Below are 18494 nucleotides of genomic sequence, written 5' to 3' on the forward strand. Positions count from 1 at the left end.
TCCTCACTCACCAGACAGAAACTGTGACCATCCCCTGTCCCCAGACAGACACTGTGACCATCCTCACACCCCAGGCAGACACTGTGACCATTCCCTCTCCCTAGACAGACACTGTGACCATTCCCTCTCCCTAGACAGACACTGTGACCATTCCCTCTCCCTTGACAGACACTGAGACCATCCCCTTCTCCCCTCTCCCCAGATAGATACTGCAACCATCCCCCATCCCCAGACATTGCGACCATCCCCTCTCCCCAGACAGACACTGCGACTAGCCTCACACCCCAGACAGACACTGTGACCATTTCCTCTCCCCAGACAGATACTGCGACCATCCTCTCTCCCCAGACACTGTGACCATCCTCACTCCCCAGATAGACAGTGCGAACATCCCCTCTCCCCAGACAGACACTGCGACCATCCTCTCTCCTGACAGACACTGTGACCATCCCCCATCCCCAGACACTGCGACCATCCTCACTCCTCAGACAGACACTATGACCATCCCCCTCCCCAGTCAGACACTGCGACCATCCCCCTATCCCCAGACACTGCGACCATCCCCCTATCCCCAGACACTGCGACCATCCCGCTATCCCCAGACACTGCGACCATCCCCCTATCCCCAGACACTGCGACCATCCCCCTCTCCCCAGACACTGCGACCATCCCCTCTCTCCAGACACTGCGACCATCCCCTCTCCCCAGACCCTGCGACCATCCCCCTCTCCCCAGACACTGCGATCATCCCCCTATCCCCAGAAACTGCGACCATCCCCCTCTCCCCAGACACTGCGACCATCCCCCTATCCCCAGACACTGCGACCATCCCCCTATCCCCAGACACTGCGACCATCCCCCTATCCGCAGACACTGCGACCATCCCCCTATCCCCAGACACTGCGACCATCCCCCTATCCCCAGACACTGCGACCATCCCCCTATCCTGAGACACTGCGGCCATCCCCCTATCCCGAGACACTGCGGCCATCCCCCTATCCCCAGACACTGTGACCATCCCCCTCTCCCCAGACACAGCGACCATCCCCTCTCTCCAGACACTGCGACCATCCCCCTATCCCCAGACACTGCGACCACCCCCCTATCCCCAGACACTGCGACCATCCCCCTATCCCCAGACACTGCGACCATCCCCTCTCTCCAGACACTGCGACCATCCCCCTATCCCCAGACACTGCGACCATCCCCTCTCTCCAGACACTGCGACCATCCCCCTATCCCCAGACACTGCGACCATCCCCCTCTCCCTAGACACTGCGACCATCCCCTCTCCCCAGACACTGCGATCATCCCCTCTCTCCAGACACTGCGACCATCCCCTCTCTCCAGACACTGCGACCATCCCCCTATCCCCAGACATTGCGACCATCCCCCATCACCAGACACTGCGACCATCGTCACTCCTCACAGACACTGCGACCATCCCCTCTCTCCAGACACTGCGACCATCCCCCTATCCCCAGACACTGCGACCATCCACTCTCCTCAGATACTGCGACCATCCCCTATTCCCAGACACTGCGACCATCCCCTCTGTCCAGACAATGCGACCATCCTCACTCTTCAGGCAGACACAGCGACCATCCCCTCTCCCCAGTCAGACACTGCGACCATCCCCTCTCCCCAGTCAGACACTGCGACCATCCCCTCTCCCCAGACACTGCAACCATCCCCTATTCCCAGACACTGCGACCATCCTCACTCCTCACAGACACAGCGACCATCCCCTCTCCCCAGACAGGCACTGCGACCATCCCCCTATCCTCAGACACTGCGACCATCCCCTCTCCTCAGATACTGCGACCATCCCCTATTCCCAGACACTGCGACCATCCCCTCTGTCCAGACAATGCGACCATCCTCACTCTTCAGGCAGACACAGCGACCATCCCCTCTCCCCAGTCAGACACTGCGACCATCCCCCTATTCCCAGATAGACACTACGACCATGCCCCTATCCCCAGAAACTGAGACCATCCCCTATCCCCAGACACTGCAACCATCCCCTCTGTCCAGACACTGCGACCATCCTCACTCCTCAGACAGACACAGCGACCATTCCCCCATCCCCAGACACTGTGACTATCCCCCGCTCTCCAGACAGACACTGTGACCATCCCCTCCCCCAGACAGACACTGCGACCATCCCCCTCTCTCCAGACAGACACTGCGACTAGCCCCCGCTCTCCAGACAGACACTGCGACTATCCCCCCGCTCTCCAGACAGACACTGCGAACATTCCCAATCCCAAGACAGATGCTGTGAACAACGCCCTCTCCCCAGACAGAAACGGGCATCATCCCCCTCTCTCTAGACAGACACTGCAAACATTGCCAATCCCCAGACAGACAGTGCGACCAACGCCCTCTCCCCAGATAGACACGGCCATCATCACCTTCTCTCCAGACACACACTGCGACCATCCCCCTCTCCCCAGACAGACACTGTGACCATCCCCTCCCCCAGACAGACACTGTGACCATCCCCTCCCCCAGACACACACTGCGACCATCCCCCTCTCCCCAGACAGACACTGTGACCATCCCCTCCCCCAGACAGACACTGTGACCATCCCCTCCCCCAGACACACACTGCGACCATCCCCTCCCCCAGACACACACTGTGACCATCACCCTCCCCCAGACACACACTGCGACCATCCCCCTCTCCCCAGACAGACACTGTGACCATCCCCTCCCCCAGACACACACTGTGACCATCCCCTCCCCCAGACAGACACTGTGACCATCCCCTCCCCCAGACACACACTGTGACCATCCCCTCCCCCAGACAGACACTGTGACCATCCCCCTCTCCCCAGACAGACACTGTGACCATCCCCCTCTCCCCAGACACTGTGACCATCCCTCTCTCCCCAGACAGACACTGTGACCATCCCTCTCTCCCCAGACAGACACTGCGACTATCCCCTCTCCCCAGACAGACACTGTGACCATCCCTCTCTCCCCAGACAGACACTGTGACTATCCCCCTCTCCCCAGACAGACACTGTGACCATCCCCACTCTCCAGACACTGACGTTGGTCGCACCATCTGTCTGGGGATTGGGAATGTTTGCAGAGAGAGGGGGACGATGGTCATGTCTGTCTGGGGAGAGGGTGTTGGTCGCATCCCTAGACAGACACTGCGACCATCCCCTCTCCCCAGACAGACACTGCGACCATCCCCCTCTCTCCAGACACTGCGACCATCCCCCTATCCAGACACTGCGACCATCCCACTATCCCCAGACACTGTGACCATCCCCTCTCCCCAGATACTGCGACCATCCCCTTAATCCCAGACACTGCGAACATCCCCTCTCCTCAGATACTGCGACCATCTCCCATCCCCAGACACTGCGACCATCCCCCTATCCCCAGACACTGCGACCATCCCCTCTCCCCAGACACTGCGACCATCCCCTCTTCCCAGACACTGCGACCATCCCCTCTTCCCAGACACTGCGACCATCCCCTCTCTCCAGACACTGCGACCATCCCCCTATCCAGACACTGCGACCATCCCCTCTCTCCAGACACTGCGACCATCCCCCTATCCAGACACTGCGACCATCCCCTCTCTCCAGACACTGCGACCATCCCCCTATCCAGACACTGCGACCATCCCCCTATCCCCAGACACTGCGACCATCCCCTCTCCCCAGACACTGCGACCATCCCCTCTCTCCAGACACTGCGACCATCCCCCTATCCCCAGACACTGCGACCATCCCCCTATCCCCAGACACTGTGACCATCCCCTATCCCCAGACACTGCGACCATCCCCTCTCTCCAGACACTGCGACCATCCCCTCTCCCCAGACACTGCGACCATCCCCTCTCTCCAGTCAGACACTGTGCCCATCCCCCATCCCCAGACACTGTGACCATCCCCTCCCCCAGACAGACACTGTGACCATCCCCCTCTCCCCAGACAGACACTGTGACCATCCCCCTCTCCCCAGACAGACACTGTGACCATCCCCACTCTCCAGACACTGACGTTGGTCGCACCATCTGTCTGGGGATTGGGAATGTTTGCAGAGAGAGGGGGACGATGGTCATGTCTGTCTGGGGAGAGGGTGTTGGTCGCATCCATCCCCTCTCCCCAGATACTGCGACCATCCCCTTAATCCCAGACACTGCGAACATCCCCTCTCCTCAGATACTGCGACCATCCCCCTCTCCCCAGACACTGCGACCATCCCCCTATCCCCAGACACTGCGACCATCCCCTCTTCCCAGACACTGCGACCATCCCCTCTCTCCAGACACTGCGACCATCCCCCTATCCCCAGACACTGCGACCATCCCCCTATCCCCAGACACTGTGACCATCCCCTCTCCCCAGACACTGCGACCATCCCCTCTCTCCAGACACTGCGACCATCCCCTCTCCCCAGACACTGCGACCATCCCCTCTCTCCAGACACTGCGACCATCCCCCTATCCAGACACTGCGACCATCCCCCATCCCCAGACACTGAGACCATCCCCCTATCCCCAGACACTGTGACCATCCCCTCTCCCCAGACACTGCGACCATCCCCTCTCTCCAGACACTGCGACCATCCCCTCTCTCCAGTCAGACACTGTGCCCATCCCCCATCCCCAGACACTGTGACCATCCCCTCCCCCAGACAGACACTGTGACCATCCCCTCTCTCCCCAGACAGACACTGTGACCATCCCCCTCTCCCCAGACAGACACTGTGACCATCCCCACTCTCCAGACACTGACGTTGGTCGCACCATCTGTCTGGGGATTGGGAATGTTTGCAGAGAGAGGGGGACGATGGTCATGTCTGTCTGGGGAGAGGGTGTTGGTCGCATCCATCCCCTCTCCCCAGATACTGCGACCATTCCCCATCCCCAGACACTGCGACCATCCCCTCTCTCCAGTCAGACACTGCGACCATCCCCCTCTCCCCAGACACTGCGACCATCCCCCTCTCCCCAGACACTGCGACCATCCCCCTCTCCCCAGACACTGCGACCATCCCCCTATCCCCAGACACTGCGGCCATTCCCCTATCCCCAGACACTGCGACCATCCCCTCTTCCCAGACACTGCGACCATCCCCTCTCTCCAGACACTGCGACCATCCCCCTCTTCCCAGACACTGCGACCATCCCCCTCTCCCCAGACACTGCGACCATCCCCCTCTCCCCAGACACTGCGACCATCCCCCTATCCCCAGACACTGCGACCATCCCCTCTTCCCAGACACTGCGACCATCCCCTCTCTCCAGACACTGCGACCATCCCCCTATCCAGACACTGCGACCATCCCCCTATCCCCAGACACTGCGACCATCCCCCTATCCCCAGACACTGTGACCATCCCCTCTCCCCAGACACTGCGACCATCCCCTCTCTCCAGACACTGCGACCATCCCCTCTCCCCAGACACTGCGACCATCCCCTCTCTCCAGACACTGCGACCATCCCCCTATCCCCAGACACTGCGACCATCCCCCTATCCCCAGACACTGTGACCATCCCCTCTCCCCAGACACTGCGACCATCCCCCTCTCCCCAGACACTGCGACCATCCCCCTATCCCCAGACACTGCGGCCATCCCCCTATCCCCAGACACTGCGACCATCCCCTCTTCCCAGACACTGCGACCATCCCCTCTCTCCAGACACTGCGACCATCCCCCTCTTCCCAGACACTGCGACCATCCCCCTCTCCCCAGACACTGCGACCATCCCCCTCTCCCCAGACACTGCGACCATCCCCCTATCCCCAGACACTGCGACCATCCCCTCTTCCCAGACACTGCGACCATCCCCCTCTCCCTAGACAGACACTGTGACCATCCCCTCCCCCAGACACACACTGTGACCATCCCCCTCTCCCCAGACACACACTGTGACCATCCCCTCCCCCAGACACACACTGTGACCATCCCCTCCCCCAGACACACACTGCGACCATCCCCCTCTCCCCAGACAGACACTGTGACCATCCCCTCCCCAGACAGACACTGTGACCATCCCCTCCCCCAGACAGACACTGTGACCATCCCCCTCTCCCCAGACAGACACTGTGACCATCCCCCTCTCCCCAGACAGACACTGTGACCATCCCCTCCCCCAGACACACACTGCGACTATCCCCTCTCCCCAGACAGACACTGTGACCATCCCTCTCTCCCCAGACAGACACTGTGACTATCCCCCTCTCCCCAGACAGACACTGTGACCATCCCCTCCCCCAGACAGACACTGTGACCATCCCCTCCCCCAGACACACACTGCGACTATCCCCTCTCCCCAGACAGACACTGTGACCATCCCTCTCTCCCCAGACAGACACTGTGACTATCCCCCTCTCCCCACACAGACACTGTGACCATCCCCCTCTCCCCAGACAGACACTGTGACCATCCCCTCCCCCAGACAGACACTGCGACTATCCCCTCTCCCCAGACAGACACTGTGACCATCCCTCTCTCCCCAGACAGACACTGTGACCATCCCTCTCTCCCCAGACAGACACTGTGACCATCCCCACTCTCCAGACACTGACGTTGGTCGCACCATCTGTCTGGGGTTTGGGAATGTTTGCAGAGAGAGGGGGACGATGGTCATGTCTGTCTGGGGAGAGGGTGTTGGTCGCATCCCTAGACAGACACTGCGACCATCCCCTCTCCCCAGACAGACACTGTGACCATCCCCTCTCCCCAGACAGACACTGTGACCATCCCCCTCTCTCCAGACACACACTGCGACCATCCCCCTCTCCCCAGACAGACACTGTGACCATCCTCACTCCCCGGACAGACACTGTGACCATCCTCACTCCCCGGACAGACACTGCGACAGTCTCCTCTGTCCAATGCGACTAGCCCCACTTCATCGACACGCACTTTAACCATCCCCTCTCCCAAGACAGGCACTGCAAATACCCTCACGCCCCAGCCAAACATTGGGACCATCCTCCATTAGTTTGAAAGTCACTGGGTTCTCCCAAACATCAAATCACTATCACCGCCACACCCCCTTCTATACCACCAAGTCCCTTAACACCATCCTGCACCTCGCAGATTATCCCACAGGGACTATCCATTCGGCACATTAACACCGTGACCCACGCTCACCTAGCCTCCATCAGCCTTACCTGTTTTTCAATGTATACTCTGTAACAACCATCCAATACTTGATTCACAATGTCATCGATGATGTCCCCAATTTGACATTCTGCATCTTCAGTGCTAACCATAGAGAGCCAGTCATTTTCCGTGAAGCGACCAGGTATGATTTCTACCACAGACGCTGGAGTGCTCACAGCTGCTGACACGGTCCGGCCTTTCTCTAGCCGAGACCTCTGTGCCGCAGAACGTGACATCATTCCCTTTGTTTGAAAGAAAAAAAAAGTTGATTAAAAACCTCTAAGAATGCTTCAATGTCCACACACATTGACTTTTCCATTTATTCAGTGAGATCTGATGCTCAGATCCTGCTTTTCCCCAATAACCTTGATTACTTTACTGATAAATATCCCATATGCAGGTAGTTCTCCTATAACACCATTGTTGTGTTCCAGCAAAACCTCACTGAATAGAAATAATGCGCCCCATGGGAAAAGTGAGGTTAGGGGCAGACCACCAAAAGAAAACCCTCATGATCGCTCAAAAATCACCCAAAAGTCTAACACAAAGTATAGCACAGCCTGAATGAAGGTTCCAATTATATTTATTAACAAAACAGAAGTAAATTTAACATAGTACATTTTAAAAAATCTCAGAAAGCTGCTCTCTGTACAGTACCTCTCGCAGAAAGCTGCTCTGTTGGCAGCTGACATTAGAGGCTACACACAACGAAGCTCGTGAACCAATCCCTTCTGGAACCACACTATTGCAAACAGAGGTAAGCATTCTCCAAAATACTGTTCTCTAGTTCTTCGGCAAAGTTATAGGCAAATCGCACTGACGAAACAAGCGTTATCCCAGAATTACCTGCATCTCAGCCTTGAATATGTTTAACGACTGCGCTTCAACAGCCCTCTGCAACAAGGAACTCCACAGATTCACTCCCCCTCTGAGAGAAGAAATTCTGCTGTCTTCATTGTGTGACTCCTTATTCTGAGAGTACACCCTCTGCTCCTAGACTGTCCCACAAGGGGAAACCTTTCTACTCTGACAGTCCCTCCATATGTGACATTAGTCTAGTGAACCTTCTCTGGGCTGCCTCTAATGCTAGTATACCATTCCTTAAATATGGGATCCTAAACAGTTCACAGTATTCCAACGGTGAGTCCAAAACGAGACAGTATAGGTTTAAGATGAGAGTGGCAAGATTTAACAAGACCTGAAGGGGTAGGGGCAACCTTTTTAGGCAGAGGGTGGTGAGTATGTGGAACAAAGTGCCAGAGGGAATGATGGATTCAGGAACAATTACATTGTTTAAAAGACATTTGCATAGGTACAAGAATAGGCAAATACTTCAGTTTAGGAAACCTGATTGGTATGGATGAGTTGGACCAAAGGACCTGTACCCATGCTGTTTGACTCTAGTGCTTTCTATCACTTGAGCAAAACTACATTTTTATACGCCTTGCCCTTAAAATAAAAGCTAACATTACATGTATCTTCCCTGTTTGCCAATTTCCCTTTGATGTCTTTGTCATTTATGTGAATGAGAGCTTTTTTTTTATAAGCAATTGTGGGACATGGTGGTTGTTGACTAGGCCAGCATTTATTGCCCAACCCTAGTTGCCCTTGAGAAGGTGGTGATGAGCTGCCTTCTTGAACTGCAGCAGTCCACTTGCTGTAGGTAGATCCACAATTCCCCTCAGGGAAGGTTTGCAGGGTGGATGAGCAAACTGGTCAAAGCATCTTATTCAAGTCAGTGTGGGGCGTGGGGTCTGTATTAAAAATGAATGAAATTGTAGTATATGGCAGGTTACTGTTCTTTGCAGCTGCATGTTGGTTCAGGTTTCTACTGGTGTTATGAATCCAATAACAATGAGGCTGATTTGGTTTAGCTTGCTGTCCTTGTGTCACTGCAGAGCCTCTCTCTACCCCAGGTATTGCCTCCCTCCAGAGTATCACCTTCTCTCTACCTCAGGTATTGTCCACTGTCGTAGGGTCTGTTTCCAAGCTGTATGACTCTTCAGTCCAACTCTTCCATGTTGACCAAGTTTCATAAACTAAACTAGTCCCATTTGCCTGCATTTGTTCCATATCACTCTGAACCTTTCCTATTCATGTACCTGGTCAAATGTATTTTTAAGGCAGTAACTGTGCTTGCATCTACTACTTCCTCTGGCAGTCATCAAGTATTACTCAACTCTCTGCCCCTCTCTTCCAGGAAATTGCTCATATTCTCATTCAGATTCAAATCAACCTCATTGTTACTGTACTCGTAACACCAGCAGAAACCTGAACCAACATGCAGGCCATATACTACAATTTCATACTCTCATTCACCTTCGCCCCCCAAATTTGCCAATGGAGTACGATCCCACTCTCCCCACCTAGTATTGTTCCTTCTTTTCACTGGTATTGGCTCACTCTTCTCCACCAGCCTCCCAGGAAGCGCCCCCTCCTTTCCACTGGGTGTTGTCCCTACAAACCAAAGAACTGCGGATGCTGAACATTTCAAACAAAAACAGAAATTGCTGGAGAAACTCAGCAGCTCTGGCAGTATCTGTGGGAAGAAAGCAGAGTTAATGTTTAATGTTTCAAGTTAACTCTGCTTTCTTTCAAGTTAACTTTGCTCATGTCACTCAGAAGGGTTTAAACTGCTTTGGTGGGGGGATGGGAACCAGAGCAGTAGGTCAGCAAATGAAACGACTGAGATGTTAGAGACTAAGCTCAGTAAGGCTAAGAGGAAGAACAGACAGGTAGTGTAGTGGAACAGAGGGACCATGGAGTTCAGGTTCACAATTCTCTGCAAATGGAGTTACATGTAGCCAGGGCAGTGAAGAAGGCTTTTGACACACTGGCCTTCATCAGTCAGGGCATTGAGTATAGAAGTTGGGAAGTTAGGATACAGTTATACAGGACATTGGTGAGGCTGCCCTTGACAACCTTGTTATAAGAAGGATGTTATTAAACTGGAAAGGATGCATAAGAAATTTTCAAGGATGTTGCCAGGACTCAATAGTCTGAGTTAAGTGGAGAGGTTGGACAAGTTAGGACTTTTATCTTTACAGCATAGGAAACTGAGGAGGGACCTTATAGAGACGAATAAGATCATGAGAGGCATGGATAGAGTGAATCCACTCAGTCTTTTTCCCGAGGTTGGGAATCACAGAATATAGGGCATCGGTCTAAGGTTAGAGAAAAGAATAAAAGTGAACCTTAGGGGCATTGTTTTTACACAGAGGGTGGTACGCACATGGAATGAGCTGCTAGTGGAAGTGGTCGAGGTGGGTACATTAACAACATTTAAAAGACAAATACATGGATTAGAAGGATATGGGCCAAGTGCAGGGAAATGAGGTTAGTGTGGTTGGATATTTTGGTTGGCATGGACCAGATTGGCCAAAGTCTCTGTCTCCATGCTGTAGGACTCTTTGCCCCTTCCCATCACTCACAACAGCGTGATCAGGTACCCCTTGTCCTCACTGTTCACCCCACCAGCCTCCACATTCAAAAGATCATTCTCCACCATTTCAGACAGCTCCAGCATTCCGCCACAACCAAACACATTTTCCCCACACTCCCCCTGTCCGCATTTGAAGGGATCATTCTCTCTGGGACACCTGAGTCCATTCCACAATCACCAATGCCACCGGTCTCCTTCCCAACTCACCTGCCCCTTCACCTCATCCCTGTTGCAAGGGCCTAAACAGTCTTTCCAGGTGAAGCAGCGTTTCACCTGAACCTCCTCTAATCTTATGTATTGTATTCGCTGTACCCAATGTGGCCTACTCTACATTGGAGCAACCAAACACAGACTGGGTGATGGCTTTGCAGAACACTTCTGGTCTGTGTGCAACTAGGACCCTGACCTTCTTGTAGCTGGTCATTTTAACATAGTGTCCTGCTCACATGCCCACTTGTCTGTCCTCAGCATGCTGCAGTGTTCCAGTGAATCATAGTGCAAACTGGAGAAACAATATCTCATCTTCAGACTAGGCACTTTACAGCCTTCTGGACTTAATACTGAGTTCAACACCTTCAGGTTGTGAACCCACTCCCATTTCTTCCCATTCTTTTAGCTTTACTTTGTCACCATGTCCTCTCTCCGCTCCCCACCAACCCAGTGGGACTGTCTTCTCTTTCCAGTCTGGCACTTCCACACACTAGTGTTCTGCCATTCTCACATTCCGATCACTTAATCAGAACTATCAACATCTTTACTCTACCAGCATTCTACAGCTACCACTGCCACACTCCGCAACCCCACCCCCCCCAATTACAGCAAAAACATAGCATATCAAATATACTATAAATGCTGCCCACTTAGCTCTGGTGAAGAGTCATCTCGATTTGAAATGTTAGCTTGCTCTTTCTCCACGGATGCTGTCTGACCCGCTGTGATCTCCAGCATTTGTTATTTTCAGCCAGGGTTGTTAAGGTGGTTGATTTTAACTTAGAGAGTCATAGAGGTGTACAGCATCTGTCCAACTTCTGTCCAACTCGTGCATGCCGACCAGATATTCTAACCTAATCTAATCCCATTTGCCAGCACTTGGCCCATATTCCTCTAAACCCTTCTTATTCATATACCCATTCAGATGCCTTTTAAATGTTGCAATTGTACCACTTCCTCTGGCAGCTCATTCCATACACACATCACCCTCTGTGTGAAAAAGTTGCCCCTTAGGTCCCTTTTAAATTTTTCTCCTCTCACCCTAAACCTATGCCCTCTAGTTCTGGATTTTCCCATCCCAGGGAAAAAAAACCTTATCTATTTACACTTTCTATGCCCCTCAAGATGTTATAAATCTCTGTAAGGTCACTCCCCCCAGCCTCCAATGCTCCTAGCCGATTTAGCTTCTCCAGAGAGTTCAAATCCTCCAACCCTGGCAACATCCTTATAAATCTTTTCTGAACCCTTTCAAGTTTCACAACATCCTTCCTATAGCAGGGAGACCAGAACAACCCACAATATTCCAAAAGTGGCCGAACCAATGTGCTGTACAGCTGCAACATGACCTCCCAACTCCTATACTCAATGCTCTAAACAATAAAGGAAAGCATACCAAATGCCTTCTTCACTATCCTATCTACCTGCGACTCCACTTTCAAGGAACTGTGAACCTGTACTCCAAGGTCCCTTTGTTCAGAAAGACTCCCTTGGACCTTCCCATTAAGTGTATAAGTCCTGCTCTGATTTGCCATTTGAAAACACAGTACCTCACATTGATTTAAATTAAACTCCAACAGTCATTCCTCAGCCCATTGGCCCATCTGATCAAGATCCCATTGTACTCTGAGGTAAAATCATAGAATCTCTCGTGTGGAAATAGGTCCTTAGGCCCAACAAGTCCACACCAACCCTCCGAAGAACCTCTCAGCCAGACCCATTCCCTTACATTTCCCCTGACTAATATATGTAACCTAGACATCCCTGAACACTACGGGCAATTTAGCATGACCAATTCACCTGACCTGCACATCTTTGGATTGTGGGAGGAAACCGGAGCACCCGGGGGAAACCCACGCAAACACGGGGAGAATGTGCAAACTCCACACAGACGGTCGCCCGAGGCTGGAATTGAACAGGTTCAATTCTAGTCAGGGTTGTTAAGGTGGCTGATTTTAACTTATAAGTCATAGAGGTGTACAGCATCTGTCCAACTTCTGTCCTTCTGTCCAACTCGTCCATGTTGACCAGATATCCTAACCTAATCTAGTCCCATTTGCCAGCACTTGGCCAATATTCCTCTAAACCCTTGCTATTCAAATACCTATTCAGTTGTCTCTTAAATGTTGCAATTGTACCAGCCTCCACTACTTCCTCTGGCAACTCATTCCATACACGCACTGGGTCCTTGGCGCTGTGAGGCAGCAGTGCCGCCCCTTTGGTGGATGGTGAGTTTAAAGAGGGGTATGTAGATATACTGGGACATATCAAAATAAAAAAAGTGTTGGGTATTTTGAAAAACATTAAGGTAGACTCATCTCCAGGACCTGATGGGATCTGTCGCAGAATATTGAAGGAGGCTAGGGAGAAAATTGCTGAGGCTTTGTGTCAAATATTTGCAATTTTTTAAATCACAAGAGAGATGCCAGAGGACTAGAGATTAGCCAATGGTGTTCCTTTTTTTAAAGAAGGGCGACAGGGATAATCTTGAAGTTACAGGCTGACGAGCCTTATATCAGTGGTAGGGATATTATTGGTCAAGATTCTTAAGGATAGGATTTCCTCACGTTTGGAAGAATATGGACTTATTCGCAATAGGTAGCATGGCTTTTTATGGGGAAGGTCGTGTCTCCTAAACTTGATTGAGATTTTTGAAAAACTAACAAAGATGACTGATGAGAGCACGGTAGTGGATATCGTCTATAAGGATTTTAGTAAGGCCTTTGACAAGGTCCCTCCTGGCAGGCTGATGCAGAAAGTGAAGTCACCTGGGATCCACAGTGAGTTGGTAAGATAAATACAGAACTTGGTCAGAGATTAGCAGTGATGTTTTTCATGAATCAGTGCTGGATCCCTGTTATATGATGTATACATCATTTAGAAGAAAATGTGGTGTCTGATTAGTAAGTTTGCATATAACACAATGCTTGGTGGTGGGGGGGGGGGGGAGGCTGCAGATAGTGAGGATGGATTGAAAGAAGGTATAACAGGATATAAATAGGTTGCAGACTTGAGCAAAGAAATGTCAGACATTATTTGATCCAATGTTTAAGAGGTATATTGACAGATATATGAATAGGCTGGGCATAGCAGGATACAGGCCACATAGAGGCATTTAGTTTTTAATTTACAAAGGAGCTACGTTGGTGCAGATTTTGTGGTCTTGAGGGCCTGTTCCTGTGCTTTACTGTTCTTTATTTCAGATGTTGCCAGACCTGCTGAGTTTCTCCAGTTACAGTGTCTGTGGGTGTTGCCCCCTACGAGTATTCATGCGCGTGCCATACACACACTTTCCGCCCCTCACTTCATTGACAATGCCCCATCATCACACCAGCCTATACCCCCAAGAACTGCCCCCCTCCTCTCTCTCTCACGCTTGTATTTTACCCATCTCTTCTCTCCCTCTTGTATTGGCCCTCTTCTCACTCTATTTCTCTCTATTTAGAAACAGTGTGGTACATACTGCAGAGATGGAGAGAGGGTAAATATCCTTGAGAGAAGTGAGTAATAGACACCTCTGACACCTCCCTCCACTTCCTGGACCTCTCCATCTCCAACAATGACGACCGACTTAATACTGACATTTTTTACCATCCTACCGACTCCCATAGCTACATGGATTACGCCTCTTCCCACCCTACCTCCTGCAAAATGCTATCCCATATTCCCAATTCCTCCACTTCCGCTGTATCTGCTCCCAGGAGGACCAGTTCCACCACAGAACACACCAGATGGCCTCCTTCTTTAAAGTTCGCAATTTTCCTTCCCACGTGGTTGAAGATGCCCTCCAACGCATCTCGTCCACATCCCGCACCTCCGCCCTCAGACCCCACCCCTCCAACCGGAGCAAGGACAGAACCCCCTTCCACCCTACCATCCTTCGCATTAACCGCATCATCCGCCGACATTTCCGCCACTTCCAAACGGACTCCACCACCAGGGATATATTTCCCTCCCTACCCCTATCTGCAAAGATCGTTCCCTCCGTGACTACCTGGTCAGGTCCACGCCCCTCAACAATGGACCCTCCCATCCTGGCACCTTCCCCTGCCACCGTAGGAATTGCAAAACCTGTGCCCACACCTCCCCTCTCACCTCCATCCAAGGCCCTAAAGGAGCCTTCCACATCCATCAAAGTTTCACCTGCACATCCGTTGCTCCTGATGTGGTCTCCTCTACACTGGGGAGACTGGACGCCTCCTAGCAAAGCACTTTAAGGAACATCTCCGGACACCCGCACCAATCAACCCCACTGCCCTGTGGCCCACCATTTCATGGGCTCAATCCTAACACACAGAATTTATAGCAAAAATTTACAATGTGATATAAGTGAAATTATACATTGAAAATTTGATTGTTAAGTCTTTCATCTGTTTGAATACCATGAAAGTTTCACTTCTTTCATGAGTAAATCACAAAACCTTTTTTAAAAGTTGCATTCTCGGGTTAGCTGTTAACAATGGGTGATAGCTAGACAATATGTTGAAGGTGTTGGCCCCTGTGTTCTCTGTCTATGCCATGATGTTTAGATTGATTCTAATCTAAAAAGTGAGATAACGGAGTTTTACATGAATTCATGCAGATTTTGACCTCAGAATCTTACATGAATGCATGCAGTTTTTGAGCAAAGTACAATGTAACCCTGCAAGTACAAATTCATCCCACAAAATATATGTGTGCGTGTCTGTCTGGGTAGGGGGTTAAGAGTGTGGGAAAGTGTGTGTGTGTGTGTGTGTGTGTATATACTGAGTGTAGAGTGTCTTAAGTCTGTGAGTGAATGCATGTGTGATTGTGTGTGTGCATATCTGTGTGTGCATGTACGTGTGTATAGGAGTGTGTGTGTGTGTGTGTGTGTGTGTTGGAGTGAGTGTGTGTGTGTTGGAGTGAGAGTGTGTGTGTGTGTGTGTGTGTATAATGCAATGGTGATCACCTGTAATGTGACATCAATCCAAGGTCCCGGTTGAGGCCCTCCCTATGGGTACCGAACTTAGCTATCAGCCTCTGAACGGCCACTTTTTACTGCTGCCTGTCCTGAAGTCCGCCTTGGAGGATGGTCACCCAAAAGTCCGAGGTCGAATGTCCAGGACCACTCCCGTCTGTTGATCGTTGTGCGGTGCCCATTCATCCGTTGTCATAGCCTTTGCTCTGTTTCCCCAATGTACCATGCCTCAGGACATCCTTGCCTGCAACGTATAAGATAGACAACGTTGGCTGAGTCACATGAGAACCTACCATGTACAAGGTGGGAGGTGTCCCCATGCGTAATGGTCTTGCAGTGCCTATCATGACATGGTTGTATGGTGTTTTCCTGAGAGCCGGGCAGCTTGCTACGAACAATGATCTGTTTGAGGTTTGGCGGTTGTTTAAAGGCAAGTTGTGGAGAAGGTTTTGGTGAGGTGTTCATCCTCGTTGATAATGTGTTGCAGGTCATGAAGAACGTGGCATAGTTTTTCAGTTCCTGGGAAATACAGAACAACGAAGGGTACCCTGTCGGTTGCAGCACGTGTCTGTCTCCTGAGGAGGTCATTACGGTTCCTTGCTGTGGCACGTTGGAACTGGTGGTCGATGAGTTGGGCATCGTACCCCGTGGGGTGAATTTGTACTTGCAGGGTTACATTGTACTTTGCTTAAAAACTGCATGAATTCATGTAAAACTCTGTTATCTCACTTATTAGATTAGAATCAATCTAAACATCATGGCATAGACAGAGAACACAGGGGGCTACCATCTTTGTCTAGCTATCATCCATTGTTAACAGCTAACCTGAGAATGCAACTTTTAAAAAAAGGTTTTGTGATTTACACATGAAAGAAGTAAAACTATCATGGTATTCAAACAGATAAAAGACTTAACAATCAATCAATTTTTCAATGTATAATTTCAGTTACATCACACTGTAAATTTTTGCTATAAATTCTGTGTGTTAGATTTGAGCCCTCCACTACCACCTGATGAAGGAGCGTCGATCCGAAAGCGAGTGTGCTTCCAATTAAACCTGTTGGACTATAACCTGGTGTTGTGTGATTTTTATAACTGTTGAAAATGTGTTGCTGGTTAAAGCACAGCAGGTCAGGCAGCATCCAAGGAATAGGAAATTCGACGTTTCGGGCATAAGCCCTTCATCAGGAATGCATGATGAAGGGCTTATGCCCGAAACGTCAAATTTCCTATTCCTTGGATGCTGCCTGACCTGCTGTGCTTTAACCAGCAACACATTTTCAACTGTGATCTCCAGCATCTGCAGACCTCATTTTTTACCCTGATTTTTATAACTATCCAGTGTCTCTATCTTTGGGATATTTACCCATCCTTATCTCAGAGTATTTATTCCACTCTTTCTCTGCGGTATTTACCATTCTCTAATCTCTGGGGTATTCACCTCTCTATACCTGAGCTTTTTATCTCTGCACATAGGCCACCCTCTGTCTCTGGGCTATTGATACCTCTACACTGGGTAATTTCTCTCTCTCTCTCTGGAGTATTTGCACCATCTCTCTCTAGCTCTGGGGTATGTACCTATTTATCTCTCTGGGTTCAAGAAGGCACTCAGCACCACCTTCTTAAGGGCAACCAGAGACAGGAATTAATGCTGGCTCACAAATGAACTTGAAAACATTGACCGGTCAATCAATCTGAGGGGGTATGGATGGCATGGTGGCTCAGTGGTTAGCACTGCTGTCTCACAATCCCAGGGATTGGGTGACTGTCTCTGAGGGTTAGTTATTCTCTTCTGCGGGGGGGGGGGGGTTACCTCTCTATCTATTTGTGGGATTTACACCACCCTCACGCTCTGGGGGTGTTTACCACTCTCTCTACAAGAGGGCACTTACCCCTCTATCTCTGGGGACATTTACCTCTCTTAAGAGATATTTAGCCCTTTTTATCTGTGGGAGTGTATTGCATTTCTCTATCAATAAGGGGGTAATTAACCCCCTTGGTTGTATTTATACCCCTCTATCTATAAGAGAGTATTTACCCCTCTATTTGTAAGAGGTATTTACTCCCATCTCTCAATCTCTGAGGTACTTACCCCTCACCACTATTAAGAGTAGATACACCCTTGTTTAACTTTGGGTGTATTTATTCCTCTGTAACTCTGGGACATTTAACCCTTGCTATCTCTGGAGTATTTACCCCATTCCATGTTTAACAGGCATTTACCACTCTCCATCTATAATTGGTACTTTATTCCTCTCTATTTCTGGACTTTTCACCTTTCTCTCTCCAATATCTGGAGAATTTATACCCTCTAAGTCTGGAGTATTTACCCCTCTCTCTACAAGGGGTTTTTTACTCCTCTCTCTGGGATATTTACCCTTTTCTTTCTCTGGGGTATTTACCTTTCGTTCTCAAGTATTTACCCCTCTCTTGGGTATTTACCCCTCTCTCAGGTATTTACCCCCTCTCTCTTTCGCTCTGGGTTATTTATATGGGGTATTTACTCCCCCTCTATCTCTATCCCGCCTCCATATCTTTGGGGTATTTACTCCCCCCTCTACCTCTGGGGTATATACTCCCCTCTTTCCCTCTTTCTGGGGTATTTACCGTCTATCTCCTTATCTCTCTCTCTCTCTGAGATATTTACCCCCATCACTCTCAGAGGTATTTATCCCTTTATCTCTTTCTCTCTCTCTCTGGATTATTTATCTTCTATCTCTGGGGTATTTACTTCCTTCCTCTCTAGTGCATTTACCCCC

General features: G+C 50.6%; 1 protein-coding gene across 2 annotated transcripts in view; it reads right to left on the reverse strand.

Moving 5' to 3' along the window:
- The window catches only part of LOC132817489 (uncharacterized protein C2orf81 homolog), a 33569-nt gene that overhangs the window by 11109 nt on the left and 3966 nt on the right, over positions 1-18494 (reverse strand). For both annotated transcript variants that reach the window (XM_060827959.1, XM_060827951.1), the window contains exon 2: positions 7156-7389. In XM_060827959.1, coding sequence (XP_060683942.1) covers positions 7156-7386 — 231 coding nt within the window. In that variant the 5' untranslated portion in view covers positions 7387-7389. The remainder of the gene's footprint in view (positions 1-7155; positions 7390-18494) is intronic.

The sequence above is a fragment of the Hemiscyllium ocellatum genome, chromosome 1 (assembly GCF_020745735.1).
Source record: "Hemiscyllium ocellatum isolate sHemOce1 chromosome 1, sHemOce1.pat.X.cur, whole genome shotgun sequence".
Lineage (NCBI taxonomy): Eukaryota > Metazoa > Chordata > Chondrichthyes > Orectolobiformes > Hemiscylliidae > Hemiscyllium > Hemiscyllium ocellatum.